This window comes from Lipotes vexillifer, unplaced genomic scaffold (genome assembly GCF_000442215.2).
Source record: "Lipotes vexillifer unplaced genomic scaffold, Lipotes_vexillifer_v1.1 scaffold1011, whole genome shotgun sequence".
Taxonomy (NCBI): Eukaryota; Metazoa; Chordata; class Mammalia; order Artiodactyla; family Lipotidae; genus Lipotes; species Lipotes vexillifer.
This window is the reverse complement of record NW_006787698.1, coordinates 5597846-5615271: the sequence shown is the minus strand read 5'-3', so window position 1 is coordinate 5615271 and position 17426 is coordinate 5597846. Positions and strand designations below refer to the sequence as shown.

General features: G+C 49.3%; 1 protein-coding gene across 1 annotated transcript; it reads left to right on the top strand.

Annotated features, from left to right (window-relative positions):
- The first annotated feature begins 13399 nt into the window (after positions 1–13399).
- ACP5 (acid phosphatase 5, tartrate resistant) lies at positions 13400–16835 on the top strand. The gene is made up of 6 exons (XM_007460716.1): positions 13400–13440; positions 14427–14514; positions 14735–15019; positions 15231–15358; positions 15491–15836; positions 16228–16835. Exons 3-6 carry the CDS (start codon positions 14735–14737, stop codon positions 16504–16506), a joined length of 1038 nt encoding a protein of 345 aa, XP_007460778.1. The 5' UTR covers positions 13400–13440; positions 14427–14514; the 3' UTR covers positions 16507–16835.
- Positions 16836–17426: the final 591 nt, after the last annotated feature.

Below are 17426 nucleotides of genomic sequence, written 5' to 3'. Positions count from 1 at the left end.
TGTAGGGAATTCCTTGGCCGTCCAGTAGTTAGGACTCCCGCGCTTCCACGGCAGGGGGCCCGGGTTCGATCCCTGGTCCTGGTCGCAGAACTAAGATCCCGCAAACCGAGTGGCAGGCCAAAGGAAAAGAGGAAAGCAGCTGTGTAGAAAATGATGTCAGGGATGATGGTGGAGAAGGAAGCACCAGGTACCTGATTCCCCACGTAGACAACTATTGTACTGCCACAAACTCTCTGAAGTTAACTCTTTTGAAACGATGGAGTCTTATTTGAATTAGTGGCTTCCATGGGAAATCTTGGCTACTCCACTGCAGCAATTTCAGTCAATTTCAGCCTTTAGTGCAAGAGGGACTACCCATCCCCCACCAATCAGCCCATGGCAGACAGCTTTGGAGACAGTGGCACCTATGCCAGGTGTGGCTTGCTAGACCCTGGGTGGGACAAAAAGACCTTGTCCTCCAATTATCTGGGTTCTATGTTCTGATGGCTGATTACTGCTTTTGATCACTGAGGTGCAGACACTGAGGCTGGCTAGCATTGTTTCAACCCCTACCAGCCGAAGTGGCTTCCAGGAGATTTTAAGGAACAGTATCTGTGTTTTTTGTTTCTTTCTTTTTCCCTTTTTCACCTTTTTGATTTAGGGATTACAATACTCACAGGCAACCAGATATATGGCGGAATTTAGAAAGTGACTGCAGATGCCCAAGGAAAAATTAAGAGGTACAAACTATTATGTATAAAATACACTACAAGGTGGGAGTTTCCTGGTGGCCTAGTGGTTAAGATTCCGGGCTTTCACTGCTATGGCCCAGGTTCAATCCCTGGTTGGAGAACTGAGATCCCACAAGCCACGCAGCACAGCCAAATAATAATAATAAATATATAAAATAAAATATACTACAAAGACACATTGTACGGCTTCCCTGGTGGCGCAGTGGTTGGGAGTCCACCTGCCGATGCTCCTGCCTTGATACCTCGAACTGCACAGGGCCACAAAGCCTGATCAAGAGTTTCCCTGGTCTGTGCCCTGACCTACTGGGCAAGGGTCCTCACTCAGCTAGCTCCTCTCTGAGCAGGAGCAGCTGCCTTCCATTTGGTTCTCATTCTTCCCTGACAGCCCACAAAACTATTCAAACAGGGCTTCCCTGGTGGCGCAGTGGTTGAGAGTCCGCCTGCCGATGCAAGGGACGCAGGTTCGTGCCCCGGTCCGGGAAGATCCCACATGCCACGGAGAGGCTGGGCCCATGAGCCATGGCCGCTGAGCCTGCGCGTCCGGAGGAGCCTGCGCTCCGCAATGGGAGAGGCCGCAACAGTGAGAGGCCCGCGTACCACAAGAAAAAAAAAAAAAAAGAAAAAGAAAAAGAAAAAAGACACATTGTACAACAGAGGGGACATAGCCAATATTTTATAATAACTATAAATGGAATATAACCTTTAAAAAATGTGAATCACTATACTGTACACCCGTAACTTACATAATGTTGTACATCAACTATACTTCAATTTTAAAATATTTTTTTAAATTTAAGTGAGCCAATAGAATCCAAAATTTAAAACAGAATACCATTAACAATTGCAACAAAGAAGATTAAATACTTTGGTGTAAATCTAACAAAACACGTACAGGATATGTATCCTGAAAATTGCAAAATGCTGATGAAATCAAAGATCTAAATAAATGAAGAGACATACCATGTCCATGGATTGGAAGACTCAACATAGTAAACATGACAATTCTCCCCTTGATAGATAAGTTTAAAGTAACTTCTGTCAAAATTCCAGCAAGATTTTGCATAGACATAGACAAACTGGTTCTAAGATTTATATGGAATGGCACAGGTCACAGAATAGCTGAAAACAATTTTGGTAAACAATATAAAATGGAAGGGATCACTCTGCCCAATGTTGAGGCTTACTGTACAGCTACAGAAATCAAGATATGGTGGTACTGGTAAAAGGATAGATACCTAAAACAATGGAGTAGAATAGGGAACCCAGAAATAGACCCACAAAAATATGCCCAACTGATTTTTTTTTTTAAGACACAAAAACAGTCAATGGAGAAAGGATAGACTTTTCAACAAATAATGCTGGAGCAACTGGACATTTATGGGAGGGAGAGGGAAGAAGCACTATCTAAACCTTTCACTTTGTACCAAAATTAACTCAAATTATGGATGAAGTGAAAATGTAATGCATAAAACCATAACACTTTTAGGAAAAAAGGAGAAAATCTAATCTTTGGGACTTAGGACTAGTGAAGAGTTCTTAAACTTGATACCAAAACTAAGATCCATAAAAGGAAAAACCAATAAATTGGACTTCATCAAAAGTATAAAATTGTTTGCTCTGCAAGACACCCTGGCAAGAGGATGAAAAGACAAGCTGCAGACTGGGAGGAAGTGTTTGCAAAACACATATCTGCAAAGGACTCTTATCTAGAATACATAAAGAACTCTCAAAACTCAACTATTGGGCTTCCCTGGTGGTGCAGTGGTTGGGAGTCCGCCTGCAGATGCAGGGGACACGGGTTCGTGCCCCGAAAACTCAACTATTTTTATTTTTTTATAAATTTTATTCATTTATTTATTTATTTTGGCTGCATTGGGTCTTCGTTGCTGCTCACGGGCTTTCTCTAGTTGCTGCGAGCAGGGGCTACTCTTTGCGGTGCGCGGGATTCTCATTGCAGTGGTTTCTCTTGTTGCAGAGCACGGGCTCTAGGCATGCGGGCTTCAGTAGTTGTGACACGCGGGCTCAGTAGTTGTGGTTTGTGGGCTCTAGAGCGCAGGCTCAGTAGTTGTGGCGTACGGGTTTAGTTGCTCCGCGGCACGTGGGATCTTCTTGGACCAGGGCTCGAACCTGTGTCCCCTGCATTGGCAGGCAGATTCTTAACCACTGCGCCACCAGGGAAGTCCCTCAAAACTCAACTATTTAAAAATAAAAAAAGAAGACCCCAATTAGAAAATGGGCAAAAGACATGAACAGACATTTTATGGAAAAGGACATAAAGTTGGTAAGTAAGCGCATTTAAAATAAAATATCAACATGATAAGCCATTATGAAAATGCAAATTCAAACCACAATGAGACATCACTGTGCCACTTTCAAAGGGCTAAAATAATAAAAGGCAATATCACCAAATGCTGGTGAGGATGCAGAGAAACCAGATCACTCGTGCTTTGGTGGTGGGAATGTAAAAATGGTACAGCCCCTCTGGAAAAGAGTATGGTGATTTCTTACAAAACTAAATATGTGCTTTCCACATAACCCAACAATTACACACTTAGGCATTTATATTAGAGAAATGAAAACTTAAATTCACATAAAAACCTGTATATAAATGTTCGTAACAGCTTTATTTGTAATAGCCAAAAACTAGAAACAACCCCAATGTTCTTCAACGGGTGAATGGTTAGACAAACTGGTACAAACCATGAAATACTAGTCAAAATAAAAAGAAACTAACTATCGATACACGCAACAACTTGGACATATCTCAAGAGATTTATTTTGGGTGAAAAAAAAAAGCCACTGTCAAAGATTACATACTGTATGACTCCAGTTATACAATGCTCTCTTTTTAAACCACTTGAGATAGAATTCACATACCATACAATTCACCCATGTAGAGCATACAATTCAATGGCTTTTAGGATATTCACAGAGCTGTGCACCATCACTACGATCAGTTTCAGTACATTTTCATTACTCTTACATAAAAACCCTGCACCGTTAGCTGTCAGCCCCTTTTATCCCTGGCCCCCCAACCCTACCCACAATCCAGCAGCCCTAGGCATTGCTAATATACCTTGTGTCTCAATAAATTTGTCTATTCTGGAAATTGCACATAAATGGAATCCTACAGTACGTGGTCCTTTGTGACTGGCTTCTTTCACTTAGCATAATGTTTTCAAGGTTCATCTGTGTTGTAGCTTGTATTTGTGCCTCATTTCTTTTTATTGCTGAATAATATTTCATTGAATGGATATACTTTATAACAGTCTTGAAATGTCAAAACTGTAGACGTGGAGAATAGATGAGTGGTTTCCAGGTGTTGGAAGGGGGAGGCGACAGGGACTACAAAAGGGTAGCACAAGGGACCCTTGTGATGGAACTGTTATGTATCCTGGCTGTGGTAGTAGTCACACAAATCTAGTCATGTGACAAACTGCGAAGAGTTAAACACGCACACTCGTGTGCATACACACACCAGTGCATGTAAATCTGGTGAAATCTGAATAAGGTCAGTGATTGTATGAATTTCCTGGTTGGGATATTGCACTGGAGTTATGCAAGATGTTACCATTGGGAGGAAATGGGTGACAGTCGTACTGAATCTCTGTATTATTTCTTAAAACTGCATGTGAATCTACAAGAGTATTGAAATAAAAAGTTTGTCTTTTTTTTTAAGTGCTTCACTAAAGTCTGACCCACACTCAAGGCAAGGGGAATGAGGCCCCACTACCTGAAGGGAGGATGTTATGGACAGAATATTTGCATCCCTCAGAAATTTTTATGTTGAACCCCCAATATGATGGTACTTAGAGAAGAGGCCGTTGGGAGGTAATTAGGGTTAGATGAGGTCATGGGGGTGGGGCCCTCAAGGTAGAATAAAGCCCTTATGGGGGACTTCCCTGACAGTCCAGTGCTTAAGACTTCATGCTTGCACTGAGGGGGCCACAGGTTCAATCCCTGGTTTGGGAAATAAGATCCCACATGCTGCAAGCCACAGCCAAAAAAAAAAAAAAAAGAGGAGGTAGCCATCTGCAACACAGAAAGAGAGCCCTCACCAGAAACTGAATAGGCTGACACCTTGATCTTGGTGTCAAGATCTTCCAGAACTTCCCAGCCTCCAGAATTTTGAGAAATAAATGTCTGTTTCAAGCCTCCCTGTCTGTGGTATTGTTATAGCAGCCTGAGCTAAGACAGAGGAATAGCAAAGAAGTTAAACCTATCACATCAGAGATGTGCCATGGAGTGGACAGAGTTGGAGTTAAGCCTCTGCTTTGGAGTTGGAAAGAACTGAGTTCACAGGCATGCTAGTGACCTTGGACAAGTCCCTTGACTTCTCTGAATCTCAGAATGTCCTTCTGTAAAACGGGGATAATAAGGCTGTTGTGAAAGAGCCTTTTTTTTTCTTTTGGCTGCGCCACATGGCTTGCAGGATCTCAGTTCCCCAACCAGGGATTGAACCCAGGCCATGGCAGTGAGAGCCCAGAATCCTAACCACTAGACCACCAGGGAACTCCCTGAAACTGACTTTATACTGCATGACCCACAGCCTGGCAGCATGTAAAGTGGGTATTTAATGTTATTATTATTTTTATTATTGTTCATGTGTTGTTCATGCTAACTATGTGGTGGAGCAGGCAGGGCCAGGTCTTCCACGACTTCAGACGCCAGGCTGAATGGCTTGGACTTGCCCTCCAGAGCACTAGGGAGCAATGGGAGGTGTGTGAGCAGGGGAAAGCTGGAGAGAGATTCTTTGGGGACTGGGATGGATGACTAGGAATTTCAGGCAATTGGGACAGACAGCTATGGCCCTGGTGGTGGCTGTCTGGCCCTGGGTGATGGCCATGGGGATGGGGGGAGTGAGAGGAAGAGACACATTCAGGACAAGTACTAGGTGTGGGGCTCACATGGTGACCCCATGACCCAGGTTGAGAGGAGCAGTTAAGGCGGGGGCGGAGTTAGATCAAGATTTCAGTTTTGACCTTGCTCTGTACATACCCTTCCCTCTGCCTAGGATGTCTTTTCTTACTGTGCCTTCCTAAAAAAACTCCTACTGGTCCTTGGAGACTCTGCCCAAAGACCCCTCCTCTGAGAATCTGGTTTGCAATTTTCTGAGACGCGGGCTGCTCATCAGATTATCCTGCAAACATCTGAATCCCCGTGTAGCTCACTCATCCCTCCCCCCGGGAGCTTCGCGGCGGGGGGGGGGCGGGGGCGGGGGGGGGCAGACCTTGGCCGGATCCATTGCCCGACCCTCCACACCCCGCACAAGGGGGCCTTTGGGGGGAGGCAGACCTTGGCCGGATCCATTGCCCGACCCTCCACACCCCGCACAAGGGGGCCTTTGTGCACCAAAAAGGAAACACGGTTTGCAGGACGTTGCTGCAGTTCAGGATTTGCCCACGCGGAAGCAGCAGTGGACAAGTCAAGAGTCTGAGAAAGGCGCCCGGCATTCTAGCCCCTGCTGGGGGTCCCGGGGAGCTTCCGAGGTCGAGATTCTCAGACTTTGTTTACCGGGTTTGGGGGAAAACCAACAGGATCCGGTTTTTCCCACTGGTAGCACCCACCACGTAGCTGTGGTCCACAGCCCAACAGCTGGTGGAAATTATGCAAATGTTGATTAGTCCCACCTCTGCTCAGAATTCTCCGCGCCGCCCACCTCCCCGGGGATAAAAACCCTCTTCCCTGCGGCCCCCAAAGCACTCGCACGCGCCCCTTACTTCCCTGCCTTTGTTTCCTCCCACTTTTCCCCTGGCTCCCTCTGCTCCAACCACACTGGTCTTTGCGTTCCTCAAATCAAACAAACTCACGATGGTGTCTGGATTTGGGGCAGCTTTGGTGCCTAGAAAAATCCATCTTTATGGTTACTTTGCAAGTATACAGTCAATTTAAATTATACCTTTAAAAACAGTTTCTCTTAAGTCTTCGGTTCCAATTACAGCTATTATGTTACTTATACACCTGGCAAAGTGGACCATCACTTTCAGAGAGGTCATTGGATACATATTTGGGTCCATTTAGAAATGTAGTGGGTTGAAATCTCTTAAATATTGCAGATGGCATTTATAAAAGTGTTATATTTGATTCTTTAATCTTAAATCCCTCCACCAAGCAAATGCTTCTGAAGTCCTTAGCGTTGTTACAAATCTAAAAATTAAACATATAAATAGGAGTTTGAAATTACAAGGGGGAGAGGACTTCAGTTTTATCTCTACTAGTTTGTTTTTCTTTCATAAAAAGGAAAATGTATATCTGAAGCAATTACAACATCTGCTTCTTCATGTGATGGTAGAGGGGTGTTTTAGGATTGTCTTCTGTGCTTTTCTGCTTTTTTTTTTTTTCAACTTTGGTAAAATACAAATAACATAAAATTTACCATCATCACCATTTTTCAGTGTACAGTTCAGTGGCATTAAATACATTCACATTGTTGTGTAACCATCACCACCATCCATCTCCAGAACTCTTTTCATCTTGCAAAACTGAAACTGTCTTCATTAAACATTACCCCATTTCCCCTCCCCCAGCCCCTGGCACCCACCATCCTACTTTCTGTCCCTATGAATCTGACCACCCTAGGGACGTTGTAGAAGTGGAATCATACAGACCTTTGCTGACTGGCTTATTTCACTGAGTATAATAATGTCTTCAAGGTTCATCCATTTGGAGCAGGGGTCAGAATCTTGTCTATGTTTTTCAAATTACAGTTAAATCAAAATACAAAAGCACGTTAAAAAAATACAAAAGCACATGCACATGATTAAAACAAATGAGACCTTTTGCAGGGCATGAAGTCTTAGCTTTCTCTCTGGGCATCTCCACGATTCTGAATACTGAATACGCTCCTCTCCCTCTAATCACGCACAGGTGAATGGAGCTCTCATCTGCTGATTTTCTGCAGCAGTGGATCAGGATTTAGCTCACAGCCACCCTTTCCTTCCACCTGCCTTCCACACCAGTGTAGATCCCATGCTTAGGTTCCTCTGATGGCCATCTTTGAAATTTTTCAGCAATATACTTACCTCTTTATTTCTTCTTCCACCAAGAGTAATTCTTTTCACTGTTCCAACTGGGTAATGTCATAAGTGAGTGTTTTCAAGGCACTTTAAAAAATTTTTTTTAATATTTATTCATTTATTTTGGCCGCGTCGGGTCTTAGTTGCAGCACACGGGATCTTCACTGAGGATTGCAGGATCTTTAGTTGCAGCATGTATACTCTTAGTTGCAGCATGCAGACTTCTTACTTGTGGCACGCATGCGGGATCTAGTTCCCCGACCAAGGATCAAACCCGGGCCCCCTGCATTGGGAGCATGGGGAGTCTTACCCACTGGGCCACCAGGGAAGTCCCTCAAGGCACCCCTTACATGCCAGGCACTCCTCAGTATTTCTACACGAATTCACATGTTCAATACCCACGACAACCACAATCAGATCTCAGACAGGCACCCTTACGCTTCCCGTTTTAGAGATGAGAAGCTGAAGCCCAGAAAGGTTAAGACACTCCCTCCAGGTCACAGAGCTTTGCAAGTAGCAGAACCAGAGCTGCCTCCATTTGCTTCTATTTTTTGTTTTGAATCTCACAGGGGTTGAGTAAGTTATTTCTTTCATTACTGTAGCTGAGGTTTATCAGAACTTGCCCAGTGTACACTTAAGGCTTGTACATATCATTGTATGTAAATTTCACATCAGAGAAAAGAACTGTAAACAAATATCGAATTCTAGTTAATGGTATGAGCACTGAAGCCTTGGCAGGGAAGTGTGCAGATGTCCACAACATATTAAAATAGGTAAAGAGTAAGATGGATGAGTGAACGGATGGATAGATACTAAAGCAAATATATGCAAATCTTAATTGCAGTATCTAGGAGCAAGTGTGTGGCTGTTCGCTGGACAATTCTTCCAACTTTGCTGTGTGTTCGAAATATCTCAGAATAAGATACTGGGACCTCTGTCCCGTGATCCCCACAGGGAAACCTGTCTTCTCCCACCCAGACAAGCAAGGGGCCCCTCAAATTCAATGTACCCACGCTCAGGTTTGTCCACTTCCCCAAAAACGGTTCCTCTCCCTGAGTTTCTTCCTTGGGTCTAGGTTCTCATTCTCCAGACCTGAAAGTTGGAAGTTGCCAGAGATTCCTCCCTGTAACCACTGGGTCCCAAGATTTACCTTAGGGTGACCAACTATCCTTCTGATTTACCCAAGACTGAGAGGGTTCCTGGGATGTGGGACTCTCTATGCTAAAATCAGGAAAGTCTCCGGCAAACTGGGATGAGTTGGTCCCCCAATTTCTTATTTCTGCCTCTTAAACATGTTCAGTTTATCCAAATTGCCACTGCCCTACTCTATAATAATAATACACATAATAGTAATGATAATAATAACAAGCAGTGGCAGCTAGCTTATAGGGGGTGCTGGCTATGAACAAGGTCCTATTCTGCATGTTCCATCTGTGACAGGACTTTTGGTGCCAGTACACGACACTCTGTACTGAATAACTGTAACATCACCCGTGTTAAAAATGAAGAAATAGGGCTTCCCTGGTGGTGCAGTGGTTGAGGGTCCGCCTGCCGATGCAGGGGACACGGGTTCGTGCCCCAGGTCGGGAGGATCCCACATGCTGTGGAGCGGCTGCACCCGTGAGCCATGGCCGCTGAGCCTGCGCGCCCGGAGCCTGTGCTCCGCAACAGGAGAGGCCACGACAGTGAGAGGCCCGCATACCACAAAAAAAAAAAAAGAAAGAAAGAAAAAAAATGGATAGATAGAGATACAGATAAATAGATGGATAGATGTAGTTAAATGGATATACAGATAGATATAAATAGATATAGAAATGAGACTTCCCTGGCGGTCCAGTGGTTAAGACTCTGCACTTCCACTGCAGGTGGCGTGGGGTCGATCCTTGGTGTGGAAACTAAGATCCCCACATGCCGTGCAGCCAAAATAATAATAATAATAATAGATATAGAGAGACAGGCGATATAGATCTGTCTGTGACGTGCTTTTTTCCAGACTGATCTTTTAAAAACACAGCTTGGACCCTATCCTGCAAACCTGTCACCCTCCAGATCAAGTCCACACTCCGTAGCTCCAGGCCATTAGCTCCTGATACATCCCACCTCAGGCTCTCCTCACGACGTGTACCAATCTGCTGCACACCTCCCTTCACTGACTGTGCTTGTCAGAAGTAATGCTAACCGCCTACCCCCCTTCTGACCCCATCGAGTGGACATTTGTTGTCCACCCAGACCTGCTTTCGTGGGAATTCCTTGCGGGGGGGGGGCAGGGCGGGGACTTGACAACAGTAGAGACAGGGGACTAGGTGTTGGGTGTGTGTGCTAACTGAGTCAGGGTGTCAGGATAGTCTGAGGAAGTGGCATTGAAGCCAAGTGCTCAAGGACAAGAAGGTGGGGGAGAGTGGGCCAGTGGAGGGCACAGCAAGTGCAAAGGCCCTGAGGTCAGAACACACTGTCCTTAGTGTGACTTGTGTGCAGTGGCCCCAACACGAAGGAGATGCACACATTGACATATCTCCAAGAGTCCTGGACAGATTATCAAAAACAACAACAACATTTGGGACTTCCCTGGTGGTCCAGTGGTTAAGACTCCCTGCATCCAATGCAGGGGGCACAGGTTCAATCCCTGGTGGGGGCACTAAGATCCCACATGCCACGCAGCTTGGCCAAAAAACAAAGAAAACAACAACAACAAAACAACAAAGTTAGATCTGAAGCAAGCTGTAAAGGAGTTAGTGGTATCCACTCAAGGGATGAAGCCAGGAGGGTCGGGGGAAGCTGCACATTCAGACTGGAGGGAAGGGTGTGTCATGCAAGCGAGTCCCTTCATTCCATCCTTCCCCAGATAATTCCTGAGCAGCTGCCTTTGTGGGCCCCAGATTCTAAATGCCAGAGAAACAGCAGCAAACACCACCGACTGCAGACAGTTCTTGTCGCCTCAGACCTCATTCGGGTGGGGAGACAGACTGAAAACAAGATAAGCAGAGTTTGGTTCATCAGGCAGTGATAAGGGCTACTGAGAAAACTACAGCAAGTTAAGAGGAAGTCAGGACGGGGGTGGAAGGGATGCTTTTTAGATAAGTTAAAGGAACTTAAATACAGTGGGAGGGAGCCACGGTGGTAGCTGGAGAAGGAACAACCTTCTAGCAAAATGGAACAGCAAGTGAAGTCAAAGCGAGGGCTCCTATTCCAGGAAGGGTGAGAAGGCCAGAGGAGTGGTGAGAGCTGGGGCAGAGAGGGAAGGGGAGGGCAGGGAGGAACTCAGCCATGGGATTGACGTTGGTGTTGGGAAGCAAGGCAGGAGTGGAGGGGGAGGGAGGCTCAGAGCCAAATCCTGATCCACCTCCACAGAAAATCAGCAGAAGCAGGCTCCCCTGGGTGAATGGAGGGAAAAGAATTTACTCAGAACCCCAGAGGTGACCAGAGAGATATAGCCAAGGGTTCACAAGTTTCATTACACACTCCACAAGAAGTCTGATTTCTTTTCATGTGCGTGTGCTTTTGTACTTTTTAACTTAAAAGATACAGAAAATGTTAACATTTGACAAACTTATAAAATGGTATCAGTAGGGAATTCCCTGGTGGTCTAGTGGTTAAGACTCCATGCTTCCACTGCAGTGGGCATGGGTTTGATCCCTGGTCGGGGAACTAAGATCCCTGCGTGATGCACAGCATGGCCAAAAAAAAAAAAAAAAAAAAAATGGTGTCAATAGCATCCCATTTTTCAGAAGACACATTTAGGCACAGAAAAATTAATGGAAAAAAATTACTGAATAGTCACTCTCTAGGCAGACGAGTGTAATCATTTTCCTCGTACTTTTCAGTATTTTCCAACGTTTCTTTAAAGACCAGGTAATACGATATGATAATAAATATTATAATTTTGTGTGATCTCAAAAAAATACAGAAAGCATAGAAGATAATCCCTCAAACACCCCCCCAATTCCATTCCTCTTCCCCAGAAAACAATCACTGCCCTGGATTTGTGATGAGGTCTTTGCTTCCCATGTTTACATTCAGACCACAGATACATTAGGAGGAAGTTTGCATTTATTCTGCTGGCAAAATAATAGTGCTTTTCAAGCAAAAAATCCAAACAATACATAAAGTATAAAATGGAAAGAGAATGCCCCACCCCACCCCCAAAGAATGGAAAGTAATTAACAGCTGGAATATAAATTTCACCAGCACATGGGGCCCCAGCAGAGCAGGTGTTTCCTATCTGTCTTGTTCCCTGCTGGGTCTGCCAGTACTGGGCATACAGCAGGTGCTCAGTGCATGTCGAATCCATGTTTAAGTTTCTTGGATCATGCCTATTTTGAAAGTAAACCGTTTTATTTTGGAGTAATTATAGATTTACAGGAAAATTGCAAAAAAAAAAAAAAAAAAGCAAAGAGTTCCAACATACACCTCACTGTTGCCTCTATGGCCAGCATCACCTGGAACCATGATATACCTGGAACCTATACGCGATTCTGTTACTTAGTTGTGTTACTGTTCACAAAACTCCAGGCTCTGTTTGGATGTCACCAGTTTTTCCACAAGTGCCCCTTTTCTGGCCCAAGATCCCACATTCAGTTTGTCCTCCCGGCTCCTGGGTCTCCTCCAGTCTGTGACAGCCCCTCAAAAGTTGCTTTTTCATGACTGGGCCATTTTTGCAGAGTTCTAGGCAGGTATTCTGTAGAATATCCCTGGATTTGGGTGTATCTGGTATTTCTCTCATCATAAGCCTGTGGTTACAGGTGACGGGAGAAACCCAGGAGGTGAGGGGCCCTTCTCATGACATTATGTCAGGGCCACGTGATATCAATAAGACATCACTATGCTGTTCACCTGGATCATCTGTTAGGGCGGTGTCTGCCAGGTGTCTCCACCAGAAAGTTCCCATCTTTTGCTTTCCCATGTTTACTCTTCAGATGAGACTCTTTTGCCTCCCGCCCACCTTCAAAAGGAGGCGGGAAGGGTTGCAGCCCCAGCTCCTGGAGGGGTGTTTCAACATAAATTATTTGCGATTCTAAGTAAGCTTGGACTCTTCTGCCCTCACACCTAAAGACCAGGAAATTGAGGTTGAAAATGAGACTTCCTCACTAGAGGGTGGCGCAGCCCGGGGCTGAGGCCCCACCCAGCGCTGCGATCGTGGGGGCCGTGAACGCCCCAAGTGCGCAGGCAGGTGGAGACTCTGCCTGCGTGGGGACAGGGGGAGGAAATCGGGTCCCCGAGCCACCCTGCCCGGCCGAGCTGCAGCCCAATCGGCAGGTCTGCGCCGCCCTCCAGGGAGCGTTACCTCCTGTTACAGAAGGGCGCCCCGCAGGCGTGGCGGCGCGCAGGGGCCCAGCAGCATCCCCGGGCGCGCCGGCCTGGCCAGGAGGCCCAGGCGCCCGCGCTTGCGGCCGGGGATCACCTGGGCCGCCCCCTGCCCGCCGGCAGGGCGGGCTAACTGCCGCCTCCTTAAAGCCGGGGCCGAGGCAGCCCCGACGGCTAGCACCCCGCACTCCTGCAGCTCCGCTCTCGCGGCCGCGCCTGGCCTTGACCCCTGGCCCAGCCTTTGCCAGGTGAGACCGGCCCGGCGGCGGGAGGTCTCCACCTGGAGGAGGGGTCTCCGCCTGCCCTCGTGACCCACTTCCTGTTTGTCGGGGCTGCGGGGCCGTGAATGAGGGGCCCCAATCCACTCTCGCAAGAGGCTGTAGGGAACCAGCGTTGAGTGTGCAGCGGGCAGTCAGGGCCGGGAGGAGGGAGGCAGGGAGGGGAGGGGCAGGTCACAGCGGCCTCAAGTGCAGGGGCCCTGCTGCCCCATAGCCTGCCCCCCTGCCATGGGGTCTGAGGGTGTGAGGGTCAAAAGTCTGTGGTCACATGGCTTGTCACCACCTGCCTCCTGCCTGGGTTCCTCCTGCAGGAATGGGGGGGTGGGGCAGAGAGGAAGGTGTGGGCAGGACTTCCTGGGAAAGGCAGCCCCTGCTGTTTGGGGGAGGGGGAGGTGACCCTGGGACTCAGGCTCAGATGTTGTCAAACACACCTCACACACCGGACCTACAACTCAGCTGAGAGACACAACACAGAGACACACAACTCGGCTCGGCCACAAGACAGGAAGACACAAGTCCTCGTCGCGCACACACACAGTTCCACTTGAGGACGCAGGCGCGCGTCACAGGCTTGCCACACAGGCCTTGCCAGCTCAGTGTCCACAGCCACGGGGACATGGGACTCCCTGGCACACAGCAGACATGTGACCGAGGCAGGCACGCTTCGCTACACACAGAAAACAGCTCAGACACACCCAGGCACTGGCAGACAAACACGTCCGCGGAGGACACGGACACACACACACACACACACACACACACCGCGGAGGACACGCACACACACACACACACACACACACACACACACACACACACACACGGGAGGTGCCTGGCCGGGGCGCACAGATAGAGCTGCGCACACAGAACACACGAGGGACACGACACAAACGCGCTCCTGTGGGCAGACGCAGAGCTTGTGGGGCAGGCGCGGCGGCACTCATAGGCCAGACCACCCCCACGCCCCACCCCCGCTCCCGCCTCGAATCCCGTGTCCGGCCGGGGAACTAACTCCAAGGCTCACATGACCCGAGGGGAGGGCTTCTGGAACAGTTGGCGGAGAAACTGCATCATCCCCTCTAATGATCCATTTCCGCCCCCAGGTAATAAAGGCTCAGTGACTGCCAGTTCTGCTCTGGAGCTCACCTGCCTCTCTGAGCCCCCAGCCGACTGGCTTGTGCCTCCCCCAGGGTGAGTACTGGGCCCCGCATAACCCCGCTTCCCCGCCCCGCTGGCTGGACCCTGCCCGCCCCCTGACCCTCCCAGACAGCTCTTGCACTCAAGTCCCGGGAGCTAGGGAGCCAGGCCATCCCTGCAGGGAGCCGTCTCCTCCTTTCTCAGAACAGGGCAAGTAGGGATCTCGGGGGGCGCATGCTGCCCATGCCCCAGACGCTTGTCTCTCCCCTCCCAGATGGACACGTGGACGGTGCTGCTCGTCCTGCAAGCCTCGTTGGTGCTCCCCCGGGCTGCCAGCATCAGTACCAACACCCGCACCGCCCCCGCCCCTGTCCTGCGCTTTGTTGCCGTGGGTGACTGGGGAGGAGTCCCCAATGCCCCGTTCTACACAGCCCGGGAAATGGCCAATGCCAAGGAGATTGCCAGGACCGTGCAGATCCTGGGCGCAGACTTCATCCTGTCCCTGGGGGACAATTTCTACTTCACTGGCGTGCAGGATGCCAACGACAAGAGGTTCCAGGTGTGCGCCACTGGAGTAGGTGTGGAGGCGGGGGGATACGTGGAGAAGCCACTCGACCTTTTGACTCTGGAGAGGGCAGAGGGAAGATGACACTTGTAGACACCTAGCACACTCAGCGTCTCCCTTGTACATGGCGCCTGACTTGGTGGGAGCATCCGATGGCTGCTTGAACCTGCGGGGGGGGTGGGGCTCCCTTCTCTGTCTGCTGCAGGAGACCTTTGAGGACGTGTTCTCGGCCTCCTCACTCCGCAAAGTGCCCTGGTACGTGCTGGCTGGCAACCACGACCATCTGGGGAACGTCTCGGCACAGATAGCCTACTCCAAGATCTCCAAGCGCTGGTGAGCCTGCCCCTCCTTCTATCCATCCCTCCGCCAGCCTCGCTCAGGTGGGCAAAGGGATCCATCAGCCAGAGCTGAGCCTGGGGCTTCTCTGCCCAAGACGGGCGCCCACCACCTCCATCCCATCCACAGGAACTTCCCTAGCCCCTACTACCGCCTGCGCTTCAAGATCCCACGGTCCAACGTGTCCGTGGCCATCTTCATGCTGGACACAGTGACACTGTGTGGCAACTCGGACGACTTTGCCAGCCAGCAGCCAGAGAGGCCCCGCAACCTGGCGATGGCCCGCACGCAGCTGGCCTGGATCAAGAAGCAGCTGGCGGCGGCCAAGGAGGACTACGTGCTGGTGGCCGGCCACTACCCCGTGTGGTCCATCGCCGAGCACGGGCCCACCCACTGCCTGCTCAAGCAACTGCTGCCGCTGCTGACCACACACAAGGTCACCGCCTACCTGTGCGGCCATGATCACAACCTGCAGGTGAGGGAACTGAGGGTGGGGCGAGAGCCTGGTAAGGGGTCCCCAGCCCAGCCACTGTGCCACATGGCATATTGGAGTCCTCCTTCTGTTTGGGAGCCCCCTGAATGTCACTCTCTCTCAAACTCTATGCTCGCTAACCAGGAAACAGCCCAAAGTTCCCTAAAAGCCATCTCACGGGTCCCAGTTGACTATTGATTGCTCAGATCAATACACTCTCACACGTGGGAAAACAGGCCCAGGACAGGAGGGGGTGGGGTATGTCCCTTGCTCAAGGTGACTCTGTGGTCCATCACAGGCCTGACCCTGGACTCAAGACAGGTAGCCACCAAGCCCGTGGTCAACCTCACTGAGGGGCTGGGGGCTCCACTGACCCTGCTCCCTCTGTCCACAGTACCTTCAGGATGAGAATGGCGTGGGCTTCGTGCTGAGCGGGGCCGGGAACTTCATGGACCCCTCGAGGAAGCACCTCCGCAAGGTCCCCAACGGCTACCTGCGCTTCCACTACGGGGCCGAGAACTCCCTGGGTGGCTTTGCCTACGTTGAGATCAGCCCCAAAGAGATGAGCGTCACTTACATCGAGGCCTCGGGCAAGTCCCTATTCAAGACCAAGTTGCCAAGGCAAGCCAGGTCTGAGCACCAGCACCGACGGGGGCTCCAAGCTGGGGCCTGAGTTAGGGGCACCTCCCCGCTGGTGGGTGAGTGGGTCCCGCTGGGACCCCCTGCCCATGGGCAGGCTTTCTCAAGGGCCGGTGGTGCTACGGCAGAGCAGGAAGGAGGACAGATGAGAAACTGTGGTGCCACATGGCCTTTGTGACAAGGATGCCCACATACGTGAAAGAAGCATGGACACGTGTTCCGGCCAGAGTGCCAGGCCCCTTGGCCAGGCTCGCCCAGCCTCAGTTCCGGGCATTGGGGGACAGGGAGGGAAAGCCCTCCCCTGGATCAGGCATCCTTCTGTCACTGCCAAATAGTCAATAAAAAGAAATAGTTGCAGAGGCTGAACGTGTATCATGAGCATCCCTTTCCTCACCTCACTGGCGAGATGCATCACCTGGGTTTGAAAGGGTCGGGGCTCCCCCACTTGCTGGTCTGCGTCTCCATCTCTAAGCCTCATCCATAACCAACTGGCCTCATACATGGATGCGATTTTAAGTAAAGACCAAACACAAAGAAGGGTCCAAGGTGAAGCAAGCCTTCCTCCCCCATGCTCACCTTCCTAGGGACAGCCATCATCATGTTCTTTCCTTCCATAATACAAACATCCTCCTTTTTTCACACAAAGCATCACAATGTATACACAGTTCTGCATGCGTTTTTCTTTTTTCCTTTTTTTTTTTTTTTTGGCGGGATCTTAGTTCCCAGGGATCGAACCCATGCCCCTCACAGTGGAAGCACGGAGTCTCAACCACTGGACTGACAGGGAGGTTCTTTTTTTTCTTCTGGGGTGGGGCGGGGGGGTCTATTTAACCACAGGTGGACTGTTCATATCAGAACATTCATTTTTGTTCATTTCACTATGGAATCGGTGCTATTCATATGGTTTGAAAATCTAAACTGTAGAAAGGTAAAATATCTCTCACCCCCTTCCCA